Source organism: Carcharhinus amblyrhynchos, chromosome 5 (genome assembly GCF_965287045.1).
Source record: "Carcharhinus amblyrhynchos chromosome 5, sCarAmb.v2.hapA, whole genome shotgun sequence".
NCBI lineage: Eukaryota > Metazoa > Chordata > Chondrichthyes > Carcharhiniformes > Carcharhinidae > Carcharhinus > Carcharhinus amblyrhynchos.
In genome coordinates, this window is record NC_137328.1 from 45,545,845 (window position 1) to 45,569,310 (window position 23,466).

At 41.1% G+C, this 23,466-nt stretch overlaps 1 protein-coding gene across 4 annotated transcripts in view; it reads right to left on the reverse strand.

Annotated features, from left to right (window-relative positions):
- The window catches only part of dock8 (dedicator of cytokinesis 8), a 233,198-nt gene that overhangs the window by 26,758 nt on the left and 182,974 nt on the right, over positions 1-23,466 (reverse strand). For all 4 annotated transcript variants that reach the window (XM_080188724.1, XM_080188722.1, XM_080188723.1 and 1 more), the window contains 10 exons: positions 22,551-22,706; positions 20,575-20,714; positions 18,313-18,482; positions 16,173-16,315; positions 11,976-12,158; positions 11,205-11,337; positions 8,874-8,961; positions 5,390-5,486; positions 3,611-3,745; positions 1,795-1,947 (listed from right to left, as the gene is read on the reverse strand). In XM_080188724.1, coding sequence (XP_080044850.1) covers positions 1,795-1,947; positions 3,611-3,745; positions 5,390-5,486; positions 8,874-8,961; positions 11,205-11,337; positions 11,976-12,158; positions 16,173-16,315; positions 18,313-18,482; positions 20,575-20,714; positions 22,551-22,706 — 1,398 coding nt within the window. The remainder of the gene's footprint in view (positions 1-1,794; positions 1,948-3,610; positions 3,746-5,389; positions 5,487-8,873; positions 8,962-11,204; positions 11,338-11,975; positions 12,159-16,172; positions 16,316-18,312; positions 18,483-20,574; positions 20,715-22,550; positions 22,707-23,466) is intronic.

A 23,466-nucleotide genomic window follows, 5' to 3' on the forward strand; every position in this document is an offset into this window, starting at 1 on the left:
GGGGGGAGAGGAGGACTGGTGGTGTTGAGATGGCGGCGTGGGCTCGTTGGGCCGAAGGGCCTGTTTCCCGGGCTGATTTTGATCTTTAGCACCTCTCCTGGAACATGCCCAGGAAGGGCTGTCTTGTGACAGTGAGCACATGTCCTTGAGGAAGGATGAGTCTGCACATCACAAATTGTTCAGGATGGAAATTCTTTTCAGAGTTCCAATTGTAACAGGTTGAGTTTATTTTGCCACAACGCCAAGGGGAGCACTTCCTAAACATATGCAGTTACAGTCTCAGTGTAAGAGTGCCAGCTGCATGTATTTATTAAACAAACAAGCTGGGTGGACATAGACTAACAATTAAGTTCAAGTTACCCATTTTTAGGTCTGCACTGCCCTTAAACAATTGCAAGTTCTTGTATCTAATTCACCTATCATTTATTTACTGTTGTTTACTAACTTATTTATTAACTGTTTCCCTTTGTAAAACATGCTTCTGACGATTGGATATTTAATCAGGAGATTTCAATAAATGAGATTCTCACCATCTAATGTGGAGAGTTGATTGTAATATTCAGTTTAAGGACACTTACTGGCAAACACCGGTCAGTAAAAACATGTGTTGACTAAATTATGAAGTATTTAAGAAAAGATTCATCACCCAATATGGAACTCAAAACAATGGCCCTGTGATTAAGAGTTCCACTATCTGCTAAATGAACTACTCAAGTTGTGCAGAAACTCCCTGGATCTATGTTAAGGAGGCAGCAGTCATATAAAACCTCATTATGATTGAGAGCCCATCACAGATTGGGAAGTGGGATGAATTAATGTTCACTTATTACTTTTTTCTACAGTGAAATCCAGGCCAATCCAAACTATTGCTGTTGACCAGAGAGGCTTCAGGAACAATTGCACATGTGCCAAGTTTGCATATGCAATTGTTCTGGACACCTTTCTGGTTTGCAGCAAGAATTACATTGTAGGGAGAAATCAGGGCCATCTCACCACAGCTTACACCTTTTGGGCAGAATCTTCTGTTGTTTGCATAAAGTGTCAGCTGAGACATGAAACCGCATGCAGCTCCCAGGCTGCACAGCTGGCTTTTCTGTCACATTTTTCAGCACTGTGCTGACATGCTAGTAGGATGTGGCCTAATAAAGCTGGCGATGTCTCCATTGGGCTCCCAAAAGGGCCCCTAGGGGTACTGCCCAGGTATGATCCTCTTCGCTGGGGCAACACTTACCCTGGGCCCCTGATGAGTTCCTGTCAGCTGGTTCATGTTTCTCAACATCACACCAGCAAAGGGAGAATTCCTAATGTGGGGGGAAACATCTGGTGGGAAAACCCTTTGATGAAATGCTAATTAATTGCAAAGTGGTTCCCAATCTTCCTGGGCAGTAACTTTGTTGCGTCACTGGTGAGGGGCAGGAAAATCAGGAAGCAAGATCTCGCGAGATTCTCGTATTCTGAGTCTCCTGATATTTTCCGTCTACTTCACCATCTGTGCTTGTGAGGATGGTGGGCACAGCAACTGTATTAGTGAGAGATGTGTGAAGAAGAATGAGCTGTAATGTTGCACTTACCTGCTGTCAATAACATTCCATTGCTGCCTGAGTTGTAGATAAAAGTGCCACAAAGGTAATTTTCCCTGTCAATTCCACAAGCAATACAAATGGTTATCCCATGAGCTGGTCATCATCATTTATTGGCAATGCTTTGATATGGTTTTCCAAAGTCTGGATGTGATTTATTGGTACCTTTGATCACAACAGTTAGTACATTTTCTAGATAAAAAGAAAGACTTACGCTGACTGTGCTAAAGCTGTGTCTCATGATGAGGTAGAGTGTGGCACAGGCTTGAGTGCGGGTGCTGTCTATACTGCTGCTGCAGTGGTCTAAGACTCTCTGACACATGTCAGAGCACTGCTCTGCCTCTTCTTCGAACAGCAGGTCTGCATACTAGTGACACAAGAAAACAAGAACATAGAAGTGTCAGAATTGTCATCATCAATAACAAATTGAACATATGTATTGCCTTGAATGTAAAAAAAAAACACAAGCCACTTCATGCATGTTGATTCAAATGAAATGGGCCTAAAATGTCCTATGTACTTTGCCATAGCTGTGAGGAGAGATTGGTAAACTTGGTTTGTTTTCATTGAATGTCGAAGGCTACAAAGCTATGAGGGGCATGGGTAGAGTAGATTGTCGGAGTCTTTTTCCCCAGGGTAGACATGTCAGTTACTAGGGGACATAGGTGTTAAGGTAAAAGGGGGAAAGTTGAAAGGAGATGTGAGAAGCATTTTTTTTAATACAGAGGGTGTAAGTGCCTGGATTGTGCTGCCAGAGGAGGTGCTCGAAGCAGATACAACTGCAATGTTCAAGAGGCATCTTGACAGATACACAAATAGGCAGGAGATAGAAGGATATGGACCACCTAGAGCCAAAGGTCCTTGATTTAGAAAGGCATCATGTGTCAGCACAGGCTTGGTGGACCGAATGGCCTGTTCTTGTGCTGCACTGGTCTTTTTCTTTAGTGTTGTCCAATTCTCTCCTTCCATCATATGGACTGTCATTCAAGATTTAACAAATCTTATTGTTTCAGAAATGCATAAAAGGGCTGATAATATCATAAGTTGATCATAATATGAAAAGTTTATAATATCTAAAGGGCTTCTGCACATCAGGTGTAATTGCTTAGGCCTATCAGCTGCTGAATCCTGGGGCCTATGATATGCTGTGTCCGACCATATGCATCTTAAGAATATACAGTGTTCTATGTCAAAACAGTGACCAATTTCATTTAAACTGGAAAAAGCATTTCAAAAAGTGGTCAGTGCCTGGCCAACACCCTGGATGACAGTGCTTCAGGGTAGACCAAGTAGAAATTCTCTCTTCTGTATGTTGCAGAACTTTCTGCTTTATCTCCAATGTTGCACTGGCAAATTAGGCCTTTTTTTCATGGATGGAGCCTTGGTGTGTGGCAATCCCTGTCGCTGCCTTTGAACTATTTCCAGGGGGCAGCGAGCCCAATTCCAACATGCACCGGCTCCCTGGAACAAAGGTCCCATTATTTGGGTGACTTTTTCCCGAGACAGTGCAGCAAGCCAGGAAATTTCCCGATTCTGTACACCCACCTCACGAGTGAAAATCCAGGCCCGAGTGATATTAGGAATTGGAGTTGAATTAGGTCAGTTCTGTGCTGCCTTTCCTTGTTCACTGGAAAATTGTTTGAAACTGCCCAAAATTATTACAAAGAAATCTTAAACATTTTGGTTGGCTTTGATCCTAGAAACCAGAGCTAAAGAGCAATGTGGCAACCCATAAAAAGTCAGTCAATCTTAAATTATTATCCAGCTCCTGTTCTGTGCATTGTCCTTAAATTAACAGGATTACAAAGCTATGAGGGGCATGGATAGAATGAATAGTCAGAGGCTTTCTCCCAGGATAGAAAAGTCAATTACTAGGGCACGTAGGTTTTAAGGTAAAAGGAGGGAAGTTTAAAGGAGATGTGAGAAGCAAGTTTTTTTTTTACACAGAGGGTATAAGTGCCCAGAGGTAGTGGTAGAAGCAGGTACAATAGCAATGCTTAAGAGCCATCTTCACAGATACACAATTTTACCTTGGCCATGAGGGCTCTCAGTGTGCTGAAGCAATGTGTCAGGTAGTAGGAACTCTGATTGCAGCCCAGACTGTGAAGCAGAACCCTGAAAACATTTCCCAATACACTGTCCTTACAATCAGACATCGAAATTGCCTACAGAGGAAAGAACAAAGAATTTTCAGATCATTTGATCCACAAGTCATGGCACACAACATTTTACGCCATAATGTGAACAATTATTTAATATTTCAGTAATATGTGAATGGTGAGTTCTTTCAACATCAGAAATAGTAATTATCCAACAGTAATTTCATGGTCATAGTTTCTCAATGATGTATTCAATACTCACTATAGGAAAACCCAAAAGAGGTAAGAGAAAATTATGAAGGCAAAATATTTGCTGGAATCCAAAATAGAAACAGAAAGTGCTGGAAAATCTCAGCAGGTCTGATAGCATCTGTGGAGAGAGTAAAAGCCAATGCTTCCAGTCTGGATGATTCTTATCGGAACATTGGCTGTATTCTCTCTCCACAGATGCTGTCAGACCCGCTGGGATTTTCCAACATTTTCTGTTTTTGTTGTTTGAGAGAAAAGCGTGCTTCTCTTCAACTCTCTTTAAAAATGGTTGTAATCATTCTTTGTTGCTTTGTAACTTAGGAAATGAGATAGGTGCAAAGAGCTCAAGGTGGCACAGTGGTTAGCACTGCTGCCTCACAGCACCAGGGACCCTGGTTTAATTCCCAGCTCGGGTCATTGTCTGCGCACGTTCATCCCATGTATGTCTGGATTTCCTCCGAGTGCTCCGGTTTCCTCCCACAGTCCAAATATATGCAAGTTAGTTTGATTGGCCATGATAAATTGCCCTTAGTGTCAGGAATTAACAGGGTAAATGCGTGGGATTACGCAGATAGGACCTGGAGGTTTGGGATCGATGCAGACTTGATGGGCCAAATGGGCTCCTTCTGCACAATAGGGATTCTATGATCCTATGTAATTTAAAGTGATTAAACCAATTATTTAGTAGATCAGTTCTGTTAATGTTGGTGAATTCAAGCTCACGTGCAGCACAAAATAAAGTAGGTGGAATTAGTATTTGGTGAAAGCCTCAAGTAATAAGTAGCCCATTTATAACTAGGAAGAAGTGGGCCTTGACTTCAATGGGGAGGCCAAAGCAATCCCCCAAGAATTTCAGGTGCCAACCAAATGCTTTGGCCAGAATTTTCTGGCCGTTCATGCCAGTGGGATTCTCTGGTCCCACTGACAGCACATTCTTTGTAGTATGGGGTGCACGGTGGCGGGACAAGAAGATCCCATCACTGTGCGTGGCTCGTCGCCTCCCCGCATAAGAAACATACTGACGGGAGGCAAGACAGCTGTGTATTGAATATATATACTGTAGCTGGATACAAATTATACCAAGTAAGGTCTTTTTTTTAAAAGAGTTTATTTATACATAAAATGCATTTTTGGGGAAATGACAATAATCAAGTTACTGTTGGACTAATCACTTTTTCTGCCAAAACCAAATCTACTTCATTCCAATCATATCTACATCCATTTCAATCATGTTTACATACATGCTGCTTTGGCACCAGTACACCCAGTTTGTGAGTGCAGCACCAACACCACAACAATAACTCTTAAACCCCAGTGTTATGTATGTTGCAATGTGAGGCATTAAGACGTGGTTAAGAAGATGCCTTTTGTTCAGAAAGAAAGCCAATAGTGCAACTCGTTAATTGAGCAATTATTCAATGTAAACAAGTGAAGAAATTGATGTCCTCGTACTAATGTTACCTGTATAATTACTTCCAGTGTATCCAAAATAATTAGATTAGCTTCTGTAACCAGATTGCCAGAGATCAGAGCTTCCTGATCCAAGTCTGCCTTAGTTCTGAAAGAAAGGCAAAAGAACCATCAGCAATTGTAATATGCTTTGTGTTATAAATGCTTCTCAAAATACACAAATTGGCTTTTAAAATTTGGCTACAAAAACAAACTATGTGATGCAGTGGTAAGATGTAAAATTAATGTTGATATTAATTATTACCAAAAGTAACCTCCATTTACATACTTCTTTCGCGGTTATGGGCCACGTGCTGGTAAATGGGATTAGTGGGAGGTCGGGTGTTTCTCATGAGTCAGTGCAGACTCAATGGGCCAAAGGGCCTCTTCTGCATTGTACGATTTTATGGTTCTAAAGAAAATATCCGAAACCACATTACAGAGTAGACACGGAAAATGGATGCAAGAATGGAGAAGAGGGATCAAAAACATAATTGATGAGATGGGTTTTGAGAAAGATTTTACAGAGAGAGAGATATGAAGAGACATAGGGGCTGAGAGGAAGAATTCCACAAAGTAGGATCCAAGATAAAGATACATACGAGAAGATTTTGCATCAATTGGAGTTTATGGAAGATCATGCTAAATGCTCCCTCAGTGTGTCCAAACAGGCACCGGTGATGACGGGATTTTCACAATGGTTTCATTGCAGTGACACTACTTGTGACACAAGTAAATAAATTTTAAACTAAGAAAGCAAGAATTGGAACGGTTTAGACTCAAGATGATTGAAGGCAAACATGAGGCTTTCAGCTGGAAAGAGACTGGAGTGGAAGTATTCAATGATACAGAAATAGAAGTAGCTGGTTTTAATGATGGGAGAGGATCTGAAACTCAACTCAGGAGCAAAAAGGATTTCAATGTTGGAAACAATCTAGTTTAACCTGAAGTGATGATTGAGGGATGTAAGGTGGGTGAGGGGGCTCATGTTGTTCAGGATGGCACTGGTGCAGAGTTTGTGGTGGATGGAAAAAGATGGTAGTTTTCTAATGGTGGTTAAAATTTTGAAAATGTTATGTTTCTGTATGAAAAAGAGAGAGGGATAAACCCAGCAACTACAGGCTAGTTTGTCTAATATGGCCACTGGGAAAACTGAGACCATAATGTGGGATAACATTAACTAGCATTTAAGGAAGTGTGGGCAAATAAATGAGAATCAGCATGAACTTTTTCAGGGAAAATTGTATTGGATTACTTGGATTCAGTTCTTTGACAGAGTAGTGAAAAGGATTCATGAGGATAGCGTGTTTAATGTTGTGTTTATGGTCTTCTAAAAGATGTTTGACAAAGTACCGCAAAATTAAACCCATGGCAGCACAGATACAAAATTGGCTAAGTGACAGAGAGTAACAATAAGTGGTGAAATGTTTTTAAAGTGGAGGGAGCTGTCTCAGTCCACGTATGCTGATAATACAAAGCGAGGTGAGAAAATGAGCTGCAAAAAGACTGCAAAGGGATAGAAACAGGTTCAGTAAGAGAGCACAAATTTGGCAGATGGTTTATAATGTGCAGAAATTGTGATGTTATCTACTTTGGTAGGAACACAGGAAAAGTAGAATACTTTTTCAAAAGGTGAGAGATTGGAAAATTGGTATTCAGAAGGACTTGGGTATCTTTGTACAAGAATTACAGCAAGTTAACATATAGGTGGTCAGTTCAGTTCAGTTGGTTCGTGCTGCACAGTGATGCGAACAGTGCAGGTTTAATTCTTATATCGGCTCAGGTTATTCATGGAGGCCCGTCTTCTCAACCTTACATTCTCCGCTGAGGTGTGGCGACCCTCAGGTTAAATCACCACCAGTCAGCTCTCCTCCTCAAAGGGGAGAGCAGCCTATGGTCATTTGGGATTATAGTGACTTTACAAGTAAATAAGAAAGCAAATGGCATGTTAACCTTAATTATGTGAGGATTGGAAGTGTAAAAATTAAGAAATCTTAGTGTAATTATATTCCATATTTGGAGTAATGTGCAGTTTGGTTTCCTTACCCAAGGAAAGGATGTGTTTGTCTTAAAGGGAGTGCAATAAAGGTTGATTCCTGGGATGAGCAATTGTCTCATGAGGAAAAATTCAGTCAAGTCTGCAATGTCTTTAGATTTAGAAGAATGAGAGGTGATTTTATTGAAAAACATGAAATTTGCAAGATGCTTGCTTGATAGGGTAAAAAATGGGAGGATATTTCACCTGGCTGGGCAACCTAAAACAATAGGTTAAAGAGTCAGACTAAGGGGTCAACCACTCAGCAGAGCTGTGAATCTTTGGAATTCGCTCACCCAATAGGGCTGTGGAGGCTCAGATCCTTGTTGAGGATATTCAAGGCAGTGATCGATAGGTTTCCAGATATGAAGAGGATCCTGGGACATGGGGGTAGTGCAGAAAGGTGGAGCTGAGCTGGAAATCAGCCAAGGTCCTACTGAATGGTGGAGCAGGCTTGAAGGGCCAAATGGCCTACTCCTGCTTCTAATTTTTATGTTACACTGCAATGGTGTCCACAGGCTGACAGTATTGAGAATTCTGCTTTTTGAATATATTAATGATCTGGACTTATGCTTACAGGCCATAATTTCAAAGTTTGCAAATAATATATTACTGGGAAATGTAGAAGACAGTCAGGATAGGGATGGATTTCAGAAGGATATAGATTGGTAAAAAGACAGACAGATGGCAGATGAAATTTTATGTAGAAGAGTGTTAAGTAGTTTGATAGGAAGATTGTAGATAGGCTGTATAAAATAATTTTTGAAGGGAGTGCAGGAACAGAGAGAACAAGGCTTCTATGTACACAACATGGCAGGACAAGTTGAAAAGGTTTTATTAATAGAGAATGGATTACAAAAGCAAGGAAGGATGCTAAACCTTTGTAAAACACTGATTAGGCCTCAGCTGGAGTTCTGTGTTCAATTTCAAACACCAAAGTTTAGAAAGGATGTCAACACCTTAGATGGTAGTAAGAAATTTATTAGGATATTAACAGAGATGTGGACCTCCGGTTATAATTGGAGAGACCGGATAAGCCAGTATTGTTCTCCTCAGAACAGAAGGTAAAAAGGAAATTTGATAGAGGTGTTTAAAAATTCAAAGGGTTTTGATAGAACGAATAAGGAGAAACTCTGCCCAGTGCCTAAAGGTCAGTAACCAAAGGACATAGATTTAAGACGACTGACAAATTAAACCAGAGATGACAAGAGGAAAAAATTTTTTACACAGTAGGCTGTTGAGATCTGGAATGCACTGCCAGGAATGGTGGCATAAGTAGATTCAACAGTAACATTTAAAAGAAAATTAGATAAACACTTAAAGGGCAAAAGTGCAGGGAGAAAGCCCAGGGATTAGTACTGATTAGACAGCCCTACAAAGATAACAGCATAGATCAGATGAATAGCTTCCTTCTGTACTCTACTATTCTATGATTAAAAAACCTTTTAATTAGTCACATACTTTTCCTGTTTCTCATTGCCCTGTCGCCATTGTGTTTGGTCTTTCCTCCATCGGAGGTTTTCATTTAGTCCAAAGTTTCTTTCATTTCCTGCAACAATACAATTAATAAATAAGCATGACTTAGTTCAGGTGAAAATTAATGTAGTTGATGTGGGTTCAGTCCAGCAGTTACAGAAACGCACACTGTTTCTGAAGAGGGGGCCTGACTGGATTAAGTGTCTATTTGACACTTCAATGACCTACATCAGGCCTTCCTCAGGATTCAAAACCTGACAGATGGAAATCTCACCCCCTCTTTAGCTGCCGACCAATCAGAAGCTGACAGCTCTCCATTATGGGCAGCTGCTGTTAGTTGTCCAGTGAAAGACCTAGCATTGCCAAGGGACCCTAATTGCAGGTGAGTGAGGGCAGGCTGGGGGTTGTGTAGAAGGAGAGTCGTGGAGGATCAGAGACAACAGCAGAGAGATGATTTTCAGTGGCTACCCCCTACCTAACGCTGAGTCTCTCAACTCAGCACTAAGTGCCTCAGAGAGGGACATCCCCTGAGGAAAACACAATAGGGCCTTCTCGAGGCTTGGGAAAGCTATGTCACTAGCATGTAATTCCTGAGGCACTACTAAATAAAAGCAGGCTCAGAGAGGGTCAAAAAGAACCTAATTGACAACCTGCCCCAATGAGGCAAGTTAACCCAGTGGGCTCACTTTCACCTCCAACTTAGTTGTGGGAAGTACTTCTGCTGCTGGGAGATTGACAGGTGGCCTCTCCCATAACTAAGTGGGCCTGGCTGCCATGTCTGCTGCCACAATGGGTTGCATTAAATCCAGCCACGGAAACAAATCTGCTAACTGAGTGAATGCGAGGCACAGGCACTTGGAAAATAATAAGCTCAAACTGGGAGTGGATTTTAAGCAGTAATACAAGGGACAATTCTATGGTCTTGTGCTGCCAGCAGCAAGTTGCTCATGCAGAACCTTTCGACCAATAATTGAGGCTCGGGAATTGTAGCCTAACCTTGATCTCAGCTGCCTGCTTAAGCTACAGAGTCATTCCTTTTGTCTCAGAGTTCAAATGACAGTCATAAATTACTCAATATTCATGTGTGTGGTACCATCTGAATCCTGAAATTGGATGAATGCTTTGTCATTGCTTTCACCTCAGGTGATGAAATGCGAGTGGTACTTTTGTTGGCAGCCCTGCTTCAAATTAGATGCTGCCTTCAGAATCTCTGAAACCCAATTGAAAAGGCAGTTTTCCTTTGGACCTTCAGTGGCAAGAGTAACAAAATCTTTTCTTGGATATCGGTGGGCCCAGTGAACATGCAGTTCATACAAGACAGCAATGTGGGTTTTCAATCATTGCTTTATACAGACTTTCCCTAGACAGGTCAAGGTTGGAAGAGCAGGGTCAAAGTAACAATAATGAAAATGTGTTCATGCAAGCTTATGCATATATCCATTGTTTGCCTCTTGCTGTAACACACATCAAGCCAACTGCACAGTTCCATGTGCCAAGACTATTACAGAATTGCTTTTACTTGAAGCATTCTGTAATAGACACATTAAATAATTCTTGATGCGATATGGCTAAAAAACAATAGACACGCGCACTATTATACACAGATAATTTCTTTAGTCCAAAAGACTAAGTAAAATGTCATTAAAAATAATGTCTGTTAACAGACATAGAATATTCAAGTTATTTAACTCTCATGCATAGAAACTACTTTAAATTGATGAATTACGATCACGGACATTTGGAAATAAATGATCTGTGCCACCTGTTTCTTCTTTTGCCTTCTCCCATTTGACTTGGGATCACCATAAAGCTGGTTGATATTCTTTCTCTATCTCCTTCTGTCAGTTATGCATTCCTCTTACAACCCTGCTGCACAGCCCAACTGTGTCACTCATCTCGCCCACATTTCGTCTTTCTCTCAACAACAGACAGCCAGACCATTTCAATCTGTTTTAGGCCACTTCTTTTGATACTCCCACAATCTTCACCAACCCCATGAAGTGCTGGTTCCTGATATTGTCTCTTCTCATTAATTACTCCGCCTATCCTTCTCCGCATTTGCACCTCATTTCTCTTTTCTGGAGGTTGCCCAAGTTTCTGCACTAAATAATAAGGCTGGCCTCACAACCGTCTTGCAGGTTGTTCTTTCAGTTTCAGTAATATATTTCCAGCAGATAACACTCCATTGCACTTCTTCCAATTACTCTAACCTAATGTGCCATTTAAAGAGGCCACACTTCTGATTGGATAAGTGATTGCTCTGAAGCAAAGGTATTTGGTTTACGAGGGAGTTAATGAAGGGGTTGAATGTCTTACCTGGGCCACGGCACCGCTTCATCATTTCACCTCGGGCTCCTGCATTCCCCAGAAGCACTTCTTCAAGACGTGCCTTGGTATGCTTGCTTTTTTGGAGGGCTTGTGTGCTGACCTTATCTGAAGTTACTTTGCCCTGAAATGCAAAAAAGCAAATGATGGGTTACTTCTAAAACAAGAGTTCAAAGTTGTAATTTCTCTTTGCACCAAGTGTTATAGAATTTTCGAATTGTCTTCTGAAGTTGGAAGTGAACTTGCAATGCAAATATTGGATACTTTATACTGTACTGACACGTGCTAATGTAATCCGAGGAATTTTGAATGCGACTGTACCATTTTCTATCCATGTGCACCTTATTAAGAGAATAAATAAAATGGGGTTGAAAATCCATTGATTCTCCGGCACATTTCTGCTTTAATATTTTCTGCAAGTAGGAGTTGTCATGATGTAGCTTATTTAGAGAAGTGTTAGTGTGGCATACTAACACATCGCAGAGTATGGAAGTAAAAAGAAAGGAAAAAGATGGGAATCTGAATTAATGTTAGAAAATGCTGCAAATGTACAGCAAGGCATCAGTAAAGGATCTCAATTAAAATATTAATTTGTCTTTTCTTGATTTAATGGACTGCTCAGAACCACTGGAGTTTTACATACTCAATATTTGTTTACCCCAGTACACTGCTGCTTATTCTGATCCCTCATTTAAATTCAGGTGTAATGTTAAGTGTGTGATGGGACAGTCTACAGTACAGCATTGCAGTCGGCATCCTTACCCTGTACTCAAAGCAGGAAACACAGAGATGCAGCAGATCTAAGACCTTGTTGAGTTGGGTCACAGGAAGATCTACAGCCCACTTTCTGATAAGAGTTTGATCAGCATTCTTCAGGATCCACAAGAAAGAAATCAGCAAATCTCGACTAGCATCGGCAGCCAGTGGAGTTATCTGTTTACTTGACTGCAGAGAAATAAAGTGAAACATCAATAATCATACAAAATCCTAACTTCAAAGTACCAAAGGTGTAACCAGAATGCTTTACAATGGTTGCATTCAGTCGATGCGCAGGGACAAAACTAAAACCATAAACATTGCTGGGGAGAAATTCTGCTAGGTCTTTCTGATCCCTTGCCATAAATTTAGTGGCAGATTGGCAGAAACCCTAGAGAAATCACAGAAATGGCTATGCAGAAATTCCTGGCATGAAACACTGAACTAAAATAAAAAATGCACAATTGTTTGTTGAACACAGACTAATGTTTTGATTGAGTTACCTCATCAAAATCAATTTATGAAAGGCACATGAATCATAAATTTATTTTTCATTTCTATGGATGACTGACCTCTTGGATATTTCCATGCTTTAGCATATACTCCACCTACCCCTGTATTACTGTTGGAAGATATATAATGCTTCAGATATGTGCCATGACTGCTGGATGTTTTAAGATAGTTATGTTTTAAATTGTCTACTTTAATTTGAGGTGAAATGGAGTAATCTAGAGGGTTTGTCTGGAGGACCTCCTGACTTTGCCTCTTCCTTTTCACCTCCTCCACCAAGGCCTCCTGTGCAACAGCCCAGAATCCTGGAGCACGTTTCCCTCCAATATTGTGCCATTACTCAGCCTTTTTTTGTGGCAGTGATTTGTAGAAGGGCTCTTCTTTCCAACCACAATGCACCTCCCCTTTAAAGAGCTACAGGCTGGCTTTAAATAGTGCAAACTAGCTTTAATTCATGCTAACTTCTAATGATTTTGAGCCACTAGTGTGCAGCCACGTAGCAGTGCAATATTCATGGCAATGAGTAGATTGCATGTTGTTGGTGTGCTGCCTATTTCACATTGAATGTGCGTGGGATAATCATGCATTGCTCAGGTCCATTTCTGGAGTTCTCCAATTTAGATCCTTTGCAATTTAAGTGGCTGGCTAATATTCTGATTTATTTATGACTAATGATGGGGAAAATCATACAACAGCTGAAAAAGGGCTTTCTGTATTACTGTACTATACCTACACTGACACACACAAATTTCATTGCAGTTCCGTGCTTTGCTGCTGAAAGAAGCAGTACTCGGAATGGAGGCACTCAATGAATTTCGTAAACCATCTCTGCACAAGGACAGGGCCATTAAGCCAGCGGCTGGCAAATTCCAGAAAGAGATAAGAGGTTTTTGAAATTCCTCTGCATGCCATTTTTAACACACCATTTAAAATGCATCAAATTCTTGTGGGTGTTATGTTAATGCAGTCAATCAGTTCCCTAAAAATAGTGCACAAAGGAATGCAAATCTCACGTGGAGTAATGAAGAGCCACAGTACTCTTTGGTTTCCACTAATAAATCCATAAATTAGTTTGCGAGAAAAAAAGTAGAATGATAGGATGAATGTTGTGCCATAGCTTTCCACATGATTTATTCATGACCTCAGTCATGCGATCATGAGAAATTGCCAAGGAGAGATATGACAATTCCATCAGAAGGGTTAAAAAAAAATTATCTGGCTAAGGCCAACATTTATTCCACATCCATACGAACTTGAGAAGGTGCTGACAAGCCACCTTCTTGTACCACTGCAACCCATGTTGTGAAGGAACTCCCACAGGGGGTTAGCTAGGGCATTCCACTATTTTGATCCAGTGCTGATGAAGCAACAGCGATATATATAAGTTATGATATTGAAGATGATTGTGTTCCCATTCACTTGCTGTCTTTGTCCTGTCAGATAGGAGAGGTGGTGGGTTTGGGAGGTTCAGACAGGTTGCTGCAATGCATCCTGTAAGATAGTATACACTGTAGCAACAATGCATCCACGGTTGAAGGACTTGATATTTAAGCTGATGGATAAGGTACTGATCATGCAGATTGCTTTGTTTTGAATAGCGTTGAGCACTTTGGGCTTGTTGCAAATATGGACAATTGCAGTGTGCTCTATTGTGCTCCTGATTCACAACTTGTTGGTGGTGAAGAACCTTTGGGGAGTCAAATACGAGTTGCTTGCCATAAAATTCCCAATCTCTGATTTGCTCCTGCAGACATGACATTCATATGGCTGGTCAACTTGAGTTTCTGGTCAATGTTGACTCCCAGGATGTTGATGATGGGAGATTCAGCAACAATAATGCCATGCAATGCCAAGGAGAGATAGTTAGATTCTCGTTTGTTGAAGATGGTCACTGCCTGGCACTTGTGTAGTGCAAATGTAACATGCCTATGCCTGGATATTGTCAGTTGCTTCAGTCCCTGAGGAATATGAATCGAGTTAAACATTAGTGAATCGTTCACGAGTAATGCCACTTGATTGAAGGGAGAGTCATCCAGCTGGACAGTGTTTTCAGTGCCCTTTCTAAGATATTAGCAGAGTCTTATATGGAAAGTAGCTCTGGTGCACTGGTGCATCAAATATGGTGCATCATTTTGGAGGAACGTGAGGTGAAGGAGGAAGCACAGAAGAGAAAGATTAAGGCAAAAAAAAAAATCAGATGAAAAATGGACAATAAAATGATCCAATGTTTAGGTCACAACACATCAATGTCCCCTTTCCTGGCTGCTGTCAGATATTATAAACAGTACATAATGCTGTGCAGCAAGAACCTCACCAAGCCAGACAGGGCAAAGCAGCCTTCTGGTTGGCACCCCATTCACCATCTTCAACATTCACTCCCTCCATCATCACACACAATGGCACAGGATGCACTGTAACAACTCATTAAGGCTCCTTCAAGAGCACCTTTCAAACCTATCACCTAGAAGGACAAGGACAGCAAATGCATGGGAACACCAACACCTACAAATTCCCCTCCAACCCACACAATACCCTGACTTGGAATGTTATTACATTTCCCTCACGACCACTGGATCAAAATCCTGGAACTCCCTAATGGCACTGAGGGTGTTTCTCCAACACATAGAGCACAGCGGTTCAAGAAGGCAGCTCATGGGCTATTAGGGATGGGCAATAAAAAATGCTGGTCCATAGCTAATGAACGCCAAGTCTGATGAAATAATAAAACATATATAAATATAAATTAAAGGACAGATCATCTCATTTAAACTGCTACATCATTCATCAAGTATCTGACAAACCTGTAAGATTCGACCAGTTGAAATCAAATGACGTGACAAAAAACAATTTAACAAATTAATCTGAAACACATTTTGGTACACAGAGATCACAGAATGCCATTACACTCAATTTGCACCAAAATGTGACACAAAATCACTAAAATGTCATTGTGTTGCTCATCATTGTGATAAAAATAATATATGGCCTTTGAACGATATTACCCTCCTCTAGCTGGATTGTACAGGTCACATGAGTTGCTGCACCAAACCGCCCCATCACTTTTCAGCTGGCGGGGCAGCCACCATGCTCGGCACTGCGGCCCACATCAATGAAACAGCCGGGTGGTGAGTAATTGGGCTGAGGTAGGACTTCAATCCCTCAAACACTGGAAGCCATGCCTCAGAGAACTGCCAGCTAATCAAAGGTCAGCAGCACCACTGAGAGTGGTAGGAACTGCCACGAATGTACTCGGAGCTAGTTCAGCACTGGATCAGTGTTCAGAGGTCATGATGAGGGGTGTGTGTGTGTGTGTGTGTGTGTGTGTGTGTGTGTGTGTGTGTGTGTGTGTTGGCGTTAGGGTTAAGAAGTGAGCAGGAGGAGAACCATGGGTGGGGTTAACACATTTGGAAACCAATTAATGGGCTCAGAGACCCTGCCTGCCACCAGCCTAGCTGGTTAAATCCCAGTGAAGGTGGGATGAGATCCAAAGGGCTACCTGATGCCACTTCAGCTGCTAGTAAAGTTACAGTGGGTGCAGGGGCAGGCATGTAGAAGGCAGGCAGGCCACCCACTGGATTTAACATACTTTTCCCACACCTTCAAACCCACTGGCAGGAGAGTAAAAAGTCTACCCCAACATATCAATATTACACTCCAAATCAAAACAAAATCTTTGAGGGACCCTCAGCATACCAGTGATGGGAAGGCAATTGCAGAACTTCTCAGCATTGTGTTTGCAGGATTTCCAGCAATGATCAAAGCAACAGTATGATTGATGGTGTTGGTATCTGCCTCGCCATCTGAAGCACCTGGGCGAATCTTCCTGGTACGGGCATCTGAAATAAGAAACACTGATTGGGCAAAGCCCTACGAAGGTGAAGCATAATCTGCAGATACCACTGATGACATTCAGTTCCCATATTTAACCTACTAATTGATGGTATTGCAAGAAAAATTATGCTGTGAAAGTGTAAATTGACAGAAATTATCTTAATTACAACAATTCCATTCTACATACCAAAACACAAATTAGAAGGAGTTGGCCATTTGGCCTCACAAGCCTGCTCCACCATTCAACAAGATCATGGCTGATTGGATTGTGGCCTCAACCACACATCTTCGCCTATCTCTGCATCTGCTGACTCCATTGTTCGTCATGAATCTGCCTCTGCCTTAGAAATGTCAGCATAACAGCACGGTGGTTACCACTACTGCCTCACAGTGCCAGAGACCTGGGTTCAATTCTCTGCTTGGGTCACTGTGCAGAATTTGCACATTCTCCCAGTGTCTGCATGGGCTTCCTCTGGGTGCTCCATTTTCCTCCCAGTCTGGGAGATGTGCTGATTACGTGCATTGGCCACGCTAAATTCTCCCTCAGTATACCCGAACAGGCACCAGAGTGTGGCAACTAGGGGATTTTCATAGTAACTTCATTGCAGTGTTGATGTAAGCCTATATGTTACAAAAATAAATAAACTTTAAATTTTCAATAACCCAGCTTATGCTGCTGTCTGGGGAAGACATTTCCAAAGACTCATGGCTTCTAAGAGAAAATATCTCCTCACCTCAGAGTTAAATGGGAAACTCCTTATTTTTAAACAGTGTTCCCTGGTTCTAGTTGCTCCCACAAAGGGAAAATCCTTTTAACATGGCCCTAAAATGTTTTTGCATGGTCCTATATATCCAGTGTCTGCTGGCATATATTGTCAAGGGTTACACAAGAAGGTTAATACTTCAGACAAAAAAGATTTGCATTTTCCTTGTGCCATTCATGGCCAAATGATGTCTCAAAGCCCAGAATGCTTTACAGCCAATAAATTGTTCTTGATGTCACTCAAGGGAGAGATGGCGATATACTGGTATTATTACTGGACCAGTAATACAGAGACGCAGGGTAATGCTCTGGGGACCTGAATTCAAATCCTACCATGGCAGATGGTGAAATCTGAAATCAATAACAATCTGGAATTAAATGTCTAATGATGGCTATGAAATGAAACCAGTGAAGATATAATAAAAACCCATCTGGTTCACAAATGTCCTTTGGGGAAGGAAACCGTCCTTAGTAGGTTGGACCTTCGTGTGACTCATAAATGGCCGAGCAAGCCACTCAGTTCAAGGGGCAATGAGGGATGGACAATAAATGAAAGCAAAGTCTGCATCTCATGGATGAAGGTTTTAAAAACTGCTGTAATGTAGGAAAGCTGGCAGCCAGTTTACACATAGAAAGTTCCTACAACAGCAATGTGATAATGACCAGATAGTCTGTTGATTTAGGGATAAATATTGACCAGGTCCCCAGGGATAACTTCCCTGCTCTTCTCTGCAATTGTGCCATGGGATATTTATGTCCATCTGACAGGGCAAGCAGGGGCTAAGTGTCTTGTCTCATCTAATGTTAACATTCACAAAACTGTGCCTCAATATTAATCACTGTCTTTTAGAAATAAATATTAAGGATAGATAGCTGGAGGAAAACAACTTGAAAGTATTCTCAGTTACGGGACTCCTCTGCGTACCCTGTTTGCGTCTAGTTCCTTTGGCTCATCACAAATATCTCCCTTTCTTTACATTCAGCAGCATTTTTGGTGAAACAAAAGATTACATTGGGAAACCATGCCCAAAGGTACTATAGGCCACAGACTGGCTTATAATAAAGTAACCCCACTTCCCCAATCTATGCCCCTGATTGTACCGTGCTGCTGGGAGCAAAACATTCATTTTTTTGTGTGGTCTTCATTATTTAGTAACAATCGCTAAGTGTTATTATAGCTATGCCTGATAACGGCAGACCCTTGTTCTAACAGATATGAACCATATGAAAAGCTTGTACCTGTGAAGTCATAGAGCTGTGGCAGTACATCCAGAATAATCCCAATCAGAGGGAGGTACAAGGCAGCTATTTTTGTTTTCATCTCTGGTTTTGAATAGCGAGAGTCCAGATCATGTGAACACAGTAAACTGAGTATGGCACTGACAGCTTTCTTTTGTACCTTTACTATCCTGCAGGAATAAGCAGATACCAGATGGTCAATCCTTTCTGTTCAACTTGTTTCCGTAGTTAAACTCGCCTTCAAAGAACTATAAATCAATTCCCTTCGAGTTTGGCAATTATTTTTAAATGTTAACAGAAAACACCATTTGGTATGGATAAATACTTCAGCTGATGTTAGATGTATTATAATCCTTTAGCAGTGGTATGCACAAAGATGATATTAACAATGAACCAAAAGAAGATATTCTGTAAAGAATTGCACAGAGTTAGTGTTACTGTTCAACTCCGTGAGTACTTAGCATCTCAATTCCATGAAACTATTACAACTTCATGAAAAGCTGCTGGCAGGTTTATAGATAATAAATATTAATTTAAGCTAACCATGAGCCAGATTCTCCGACCGTGCCTATAGCTAGGATTCTCCGGTCCCACTGCAGTGAATGGAGATTTGGCTGAGCGCAAATTCTTTATTTGTGTTGGCAGTGGTGGCGGGTCAGGAATGGCCAGAGAATTCCGGCCCATATGTCTGAACACGTTGGGCACTCAGCAATCCAGTGCACGGCCAGGAATGGACTTGTGGAACTGGGTTCTGAAGATATTCAAGTCTGATTTGGTTTGGACCAGTTGTTCTATCCAGGCTTATATTGCAATTTTCTGTACAGGGAGTGATTTTCTGCTAGTGGGATCTTCTGGTTTCTAGGCTGTGTGGGGCAGAATGATTTAGAAATCCTATTGACCGTGGTGGGACCAGAAGTTTCTGCCGCCAGTCAACGGCTGGCTACGTCCTGCCACTGAGAAACAATGAATGAGGAATATCTCCCTGATAGTTCTTAATAAAACTGGGAAAACTCAGCAAGTGTGGCACTGCCCGTGGAGGGAGAAACAGAGTTAATGCTTGAAGTCCAATATGACTCTTCAGAACTCATTCCAGTACATGCTCAGCTGACATTTTGCTTCCTAAATTGCAATTCTGTGAACACAACACTTTCTACTTCGTGTTCAAGGGTGGAATAAACTCATCAATATTCTTTCTAGCAAATTCACCCAACAGCCAAAAAGAGATACATCTTCAGCTAGATCATGGCTGATCTTCTATCTCAACTCCATTTTCCTCATACGCCTTGATATATTTTCTCTCCAGAAATCTATTGATCTCTTCAATATGCTTCATGAGTAAGCCTCCACAGCCCTCTGCAGAAGACAATTCCAAAGATTCACCATCCTTTAAGTGAAGAAATTCCTTATCTCTGTCTAAAGTGGTCTACCTCTTATTCTGAGACTTGTGTCCCCTGGTTCTCAATCTCCCCAGCCAGGGAAAACATCCTTCTTGCATCTATCCTGTCGAGACCTGTAAGAATTTTGCATGTTTCAATGATATCACTTCTCATTCCTTCAAACTCTGAAGATCATAGGCCCAGTTTCCTCAATCTTTCCACATAGGACAACCCCACCATCCCATGGATCATTCTGCTGAACTCCCTATGCCATAGAGATAGTGCATGTATATCCTAAGGTAAGGAGGCCAAAATGGTACACAATATCCAGGTACAATTTCACCATGGGTCTACACAATTGCACCAAGATGTATTTACTCATGTGCTCAAATCCTCTTGAAATAAAGACCATTCAGTTTTCTAACTACCTGCTGCACCTCCATGTTAACTTTTAGTGATTATGAGTGAGGACACTGTGGTCCCAGGCTGGATCTTTGAAATCCAGCAGTACTTTCTTGGTCACGTCATTTTTCAGCCTCCTTCTCCCAACAATATATTAATCTGAATTGCAATTTGCTTTCTTTGCTCTTGCATCTTTCCCGGCACCCAATCCTTGTCAAGGTTGATCATTTGGAAGGGTGCCTCCTTCCATCCCTTTCTTCTGTTGTGGAGAAGGACCCAACGTCTAATTTGTACTACATTTGAGGAATCATTGTTGGAATGAGTTGGAGATATACAATTCCGTGACACACTGTCGGAGTGCCAATAAATTCTACCCATCATCCATTGGGTATCATGCGAGTCTGTTACATAGAACTCATTTGTTTCAATGAAATACAGCCATTTCTGCTGAAAATCAAATGTAAATGAAGCTTAAGAGTCGTACCCTTCCGCTTCAGCCTCCAGGGCTGCTGCAAGTTCGGTGAAGAGAAGCCCAGTCAGGAAGTGCTGCTGACGGTAATCAGTTGAAAGCTCAAACATGTTGGCGATTTTTTGGTCTTGAACACTTGAAGATGAGCTAGAATTCTGTTCAATAAGAATGAAATGATCAAAAAACATCCAAATTGAGAAAAACAATCTCATCTAAAATAGAGGTTTAATTTAGTTTCCTCAACTGAAGCAAACTAATGTCATTTAAAAGAAACAATCCACAAACAGTGTGCAATATAAGAATGACTTGCAAAGCTAATGTTTACGGCAGGAAATTCACATAACTAGACAAAGAGTAACTTGCCATATATTTGTTCAGTCAACAAATGATAGGAAAACAAAATTAATACCAGCCATAAATTTCCATAGGATTGTACTAGATATATAGCATAGAAACAAGCCATTCATCCCAACCAGTCTGTACTGGTGTTTATGCCCCACTCAAGTCTCCTCCCATCTTTCCTCATCTAAACCTATAACCGTAACAATCTATTCCCTTCTCTCTCATATGCATTTTCGGCCTTAAATTGATCTATACCATTTGCTTTGACCTTTCCTGTATAAATTAGAACCATTCTTTTCATTTTTGGTGAATAAGTTTCTTCAGAATTACCAATAATATTTCTTTGGTGTCTATCCTACATTGATGGTCTTCAGTTTTGCTCTTCCTCACAAGAGGAGACCTCCTCTCTGCATCAACTCTATCAAAAGCTTTATTCAAGCCCTCTGTTAGGTCACCTCTCAGGTTTCTACTTTCAAGTGAGAAAAGACCAAGCTTGTCAATCCTTTCTTGACATGTCCCATTGTACATTATCTGGGATCAGCCTTGCAAAATTTTCCCCGCACCATCTTCAGTGACTGTATATTCTTTTTATAAAACAGTGACCGGACCGGATGCTCTACTGCTTATTAAGAAGTCAGTGGGTTTGATTGTAACTGCCCCTTTTGTATAGTAAGTGTATTCTGTATAACACGTTTCATTCATACAGATGGACAAACTCCAGCCTTGTGCATTTACTCATCAATTGTAGTTTTGAGATGCGGGCAATATTTCCCTCTTTTATCAAAGCCCAAAATGTATGCACAGGTGAAATCTTTGCATACTTCTATTAAGCTATCAAACACCTACATGTCCTGGTCAGTAAACCAGGCTTCCCAAATATTATCCGCAAGCACTAGTCTTTGCTTTCAAATTGTTGACTAGACTCTTGTTGACTTCTGAGCCAATTAGGCAGCTCATTTAGCCTGTTTGCAAACTGTAAAACTGGCAATATGGTTACATGCTTCCTTTGGGCTGGCAGGAGGAGCAAAATACACCTCCAATATTGGTCACTAACAACACCCACATTTTGGGTTTCAATGAAGGAGGGAGGTATCGCCTACATCTCAAATATACAGCTGATAAGTAAAGGTACAAGATTGGAGTCTGTCTGTCTGTGTGAATGGAACATATCACACAGAAGGTACGTAGCATACACAGTGTCAGCCGAACAAAAATCCAATAAGGTTCACAAAAGGGGAGGAAATGGCCTAGTGGTATTATTGCTGGACTATTAATCCAGAAACTCAGCGAATGTTCTGGGGATCTGGGTTCGAATCCTGCCATGGCAGATGGTGGAATTTAAATTTGATTTAAAAAAAAATCTGCCATTAAAAATCTACTGATGACCATGAAACCATTGTTGACTGTCAGAAAAACCCATCTTGTTCACTAATGCCTTTTAGGAAATGAAATCTGCCTAGTCTGGCCTACATGTGATTCCAGAGCCACAGTAATGTGGCTGACTCTCAACTACCCTCTGAAATGGCCCAGCACGCTACCCAATTTGAGGTCAACTAAGGATGGGCAATAAACTTTGGACAACCAGTGACATTCATGTCCCACAAACGAATAAAAGGAAACAAAATTATTTGATGTAAGGTTGTCTTTACCTGTGATGATATTGAGAGACACGGGGAAGCTGGTGCAGACAGATTTGTGATGAAGAAAAGATTCAGGCTGAGATAATGTTCATGGCTGCAGAGGATTCTCAGGAACTCCAGTCTCATAGAAATCAAGGTGGGCATAGACTGCAGTTTGGCTGACAGCTAGAGAGGAATGGGTTCAACATAATGTTAACGAAACCAACGTAAAATTCTTATTTATATAAATGGTCAGTTGTATTTATCTTTCATTTCAATTTTGTCTCCTTTCTTTCCCTCAACAGCTGTCCAGTACAACCAAATGACCATTTATGTGCGACAACAATACTGTTGCATACAATAGCACCGATGTAGAGTGGGGTACTGTCGAGAGCACTGCGATGGCCAGATATCTGGGTCTGATCTTCCTCTGGCAGCACAGTTCACATGTTGTGAGACTTCAGCACAGTTCATTCCAAAGGAAATTTCAGGCTTAAGGTGCACCAGTTATTTACATCAAGTCTTAGCAGGCAGCAAAAGGTGCACACGTTTTTATTTAAACTGGAGTATAGCCAGGATGTGACCACACATCCATCAGCTATGAACGGCTAAGCTTCCAGTTCTGTCCACGTCATCAAGGGGAGGATCCCATAGAAGTGGAAAGAAATCAGGTTATTCTGGTGGATCTCCCAGGGGTTGATTATAAAGCTAGTTTTGGCAGGGGCTTGGGAATAGGCTATCTGCTGTCCAGGCTGGAGCAGTTGGCCCAGATAGAAACTAAAAAAAAACAAATCTTTTTTTTTAAGAAGTAAACCAAATAATAAGGTAAACATGTAGTATGAAAAAGACAAAATTAAATAGTAGAAACTACCAAGTTCTTGAAATTACACCATGGGACATTAGTAGCCTATCACAGTTTTAGCAAAGGCATTAAAATAAATTATTT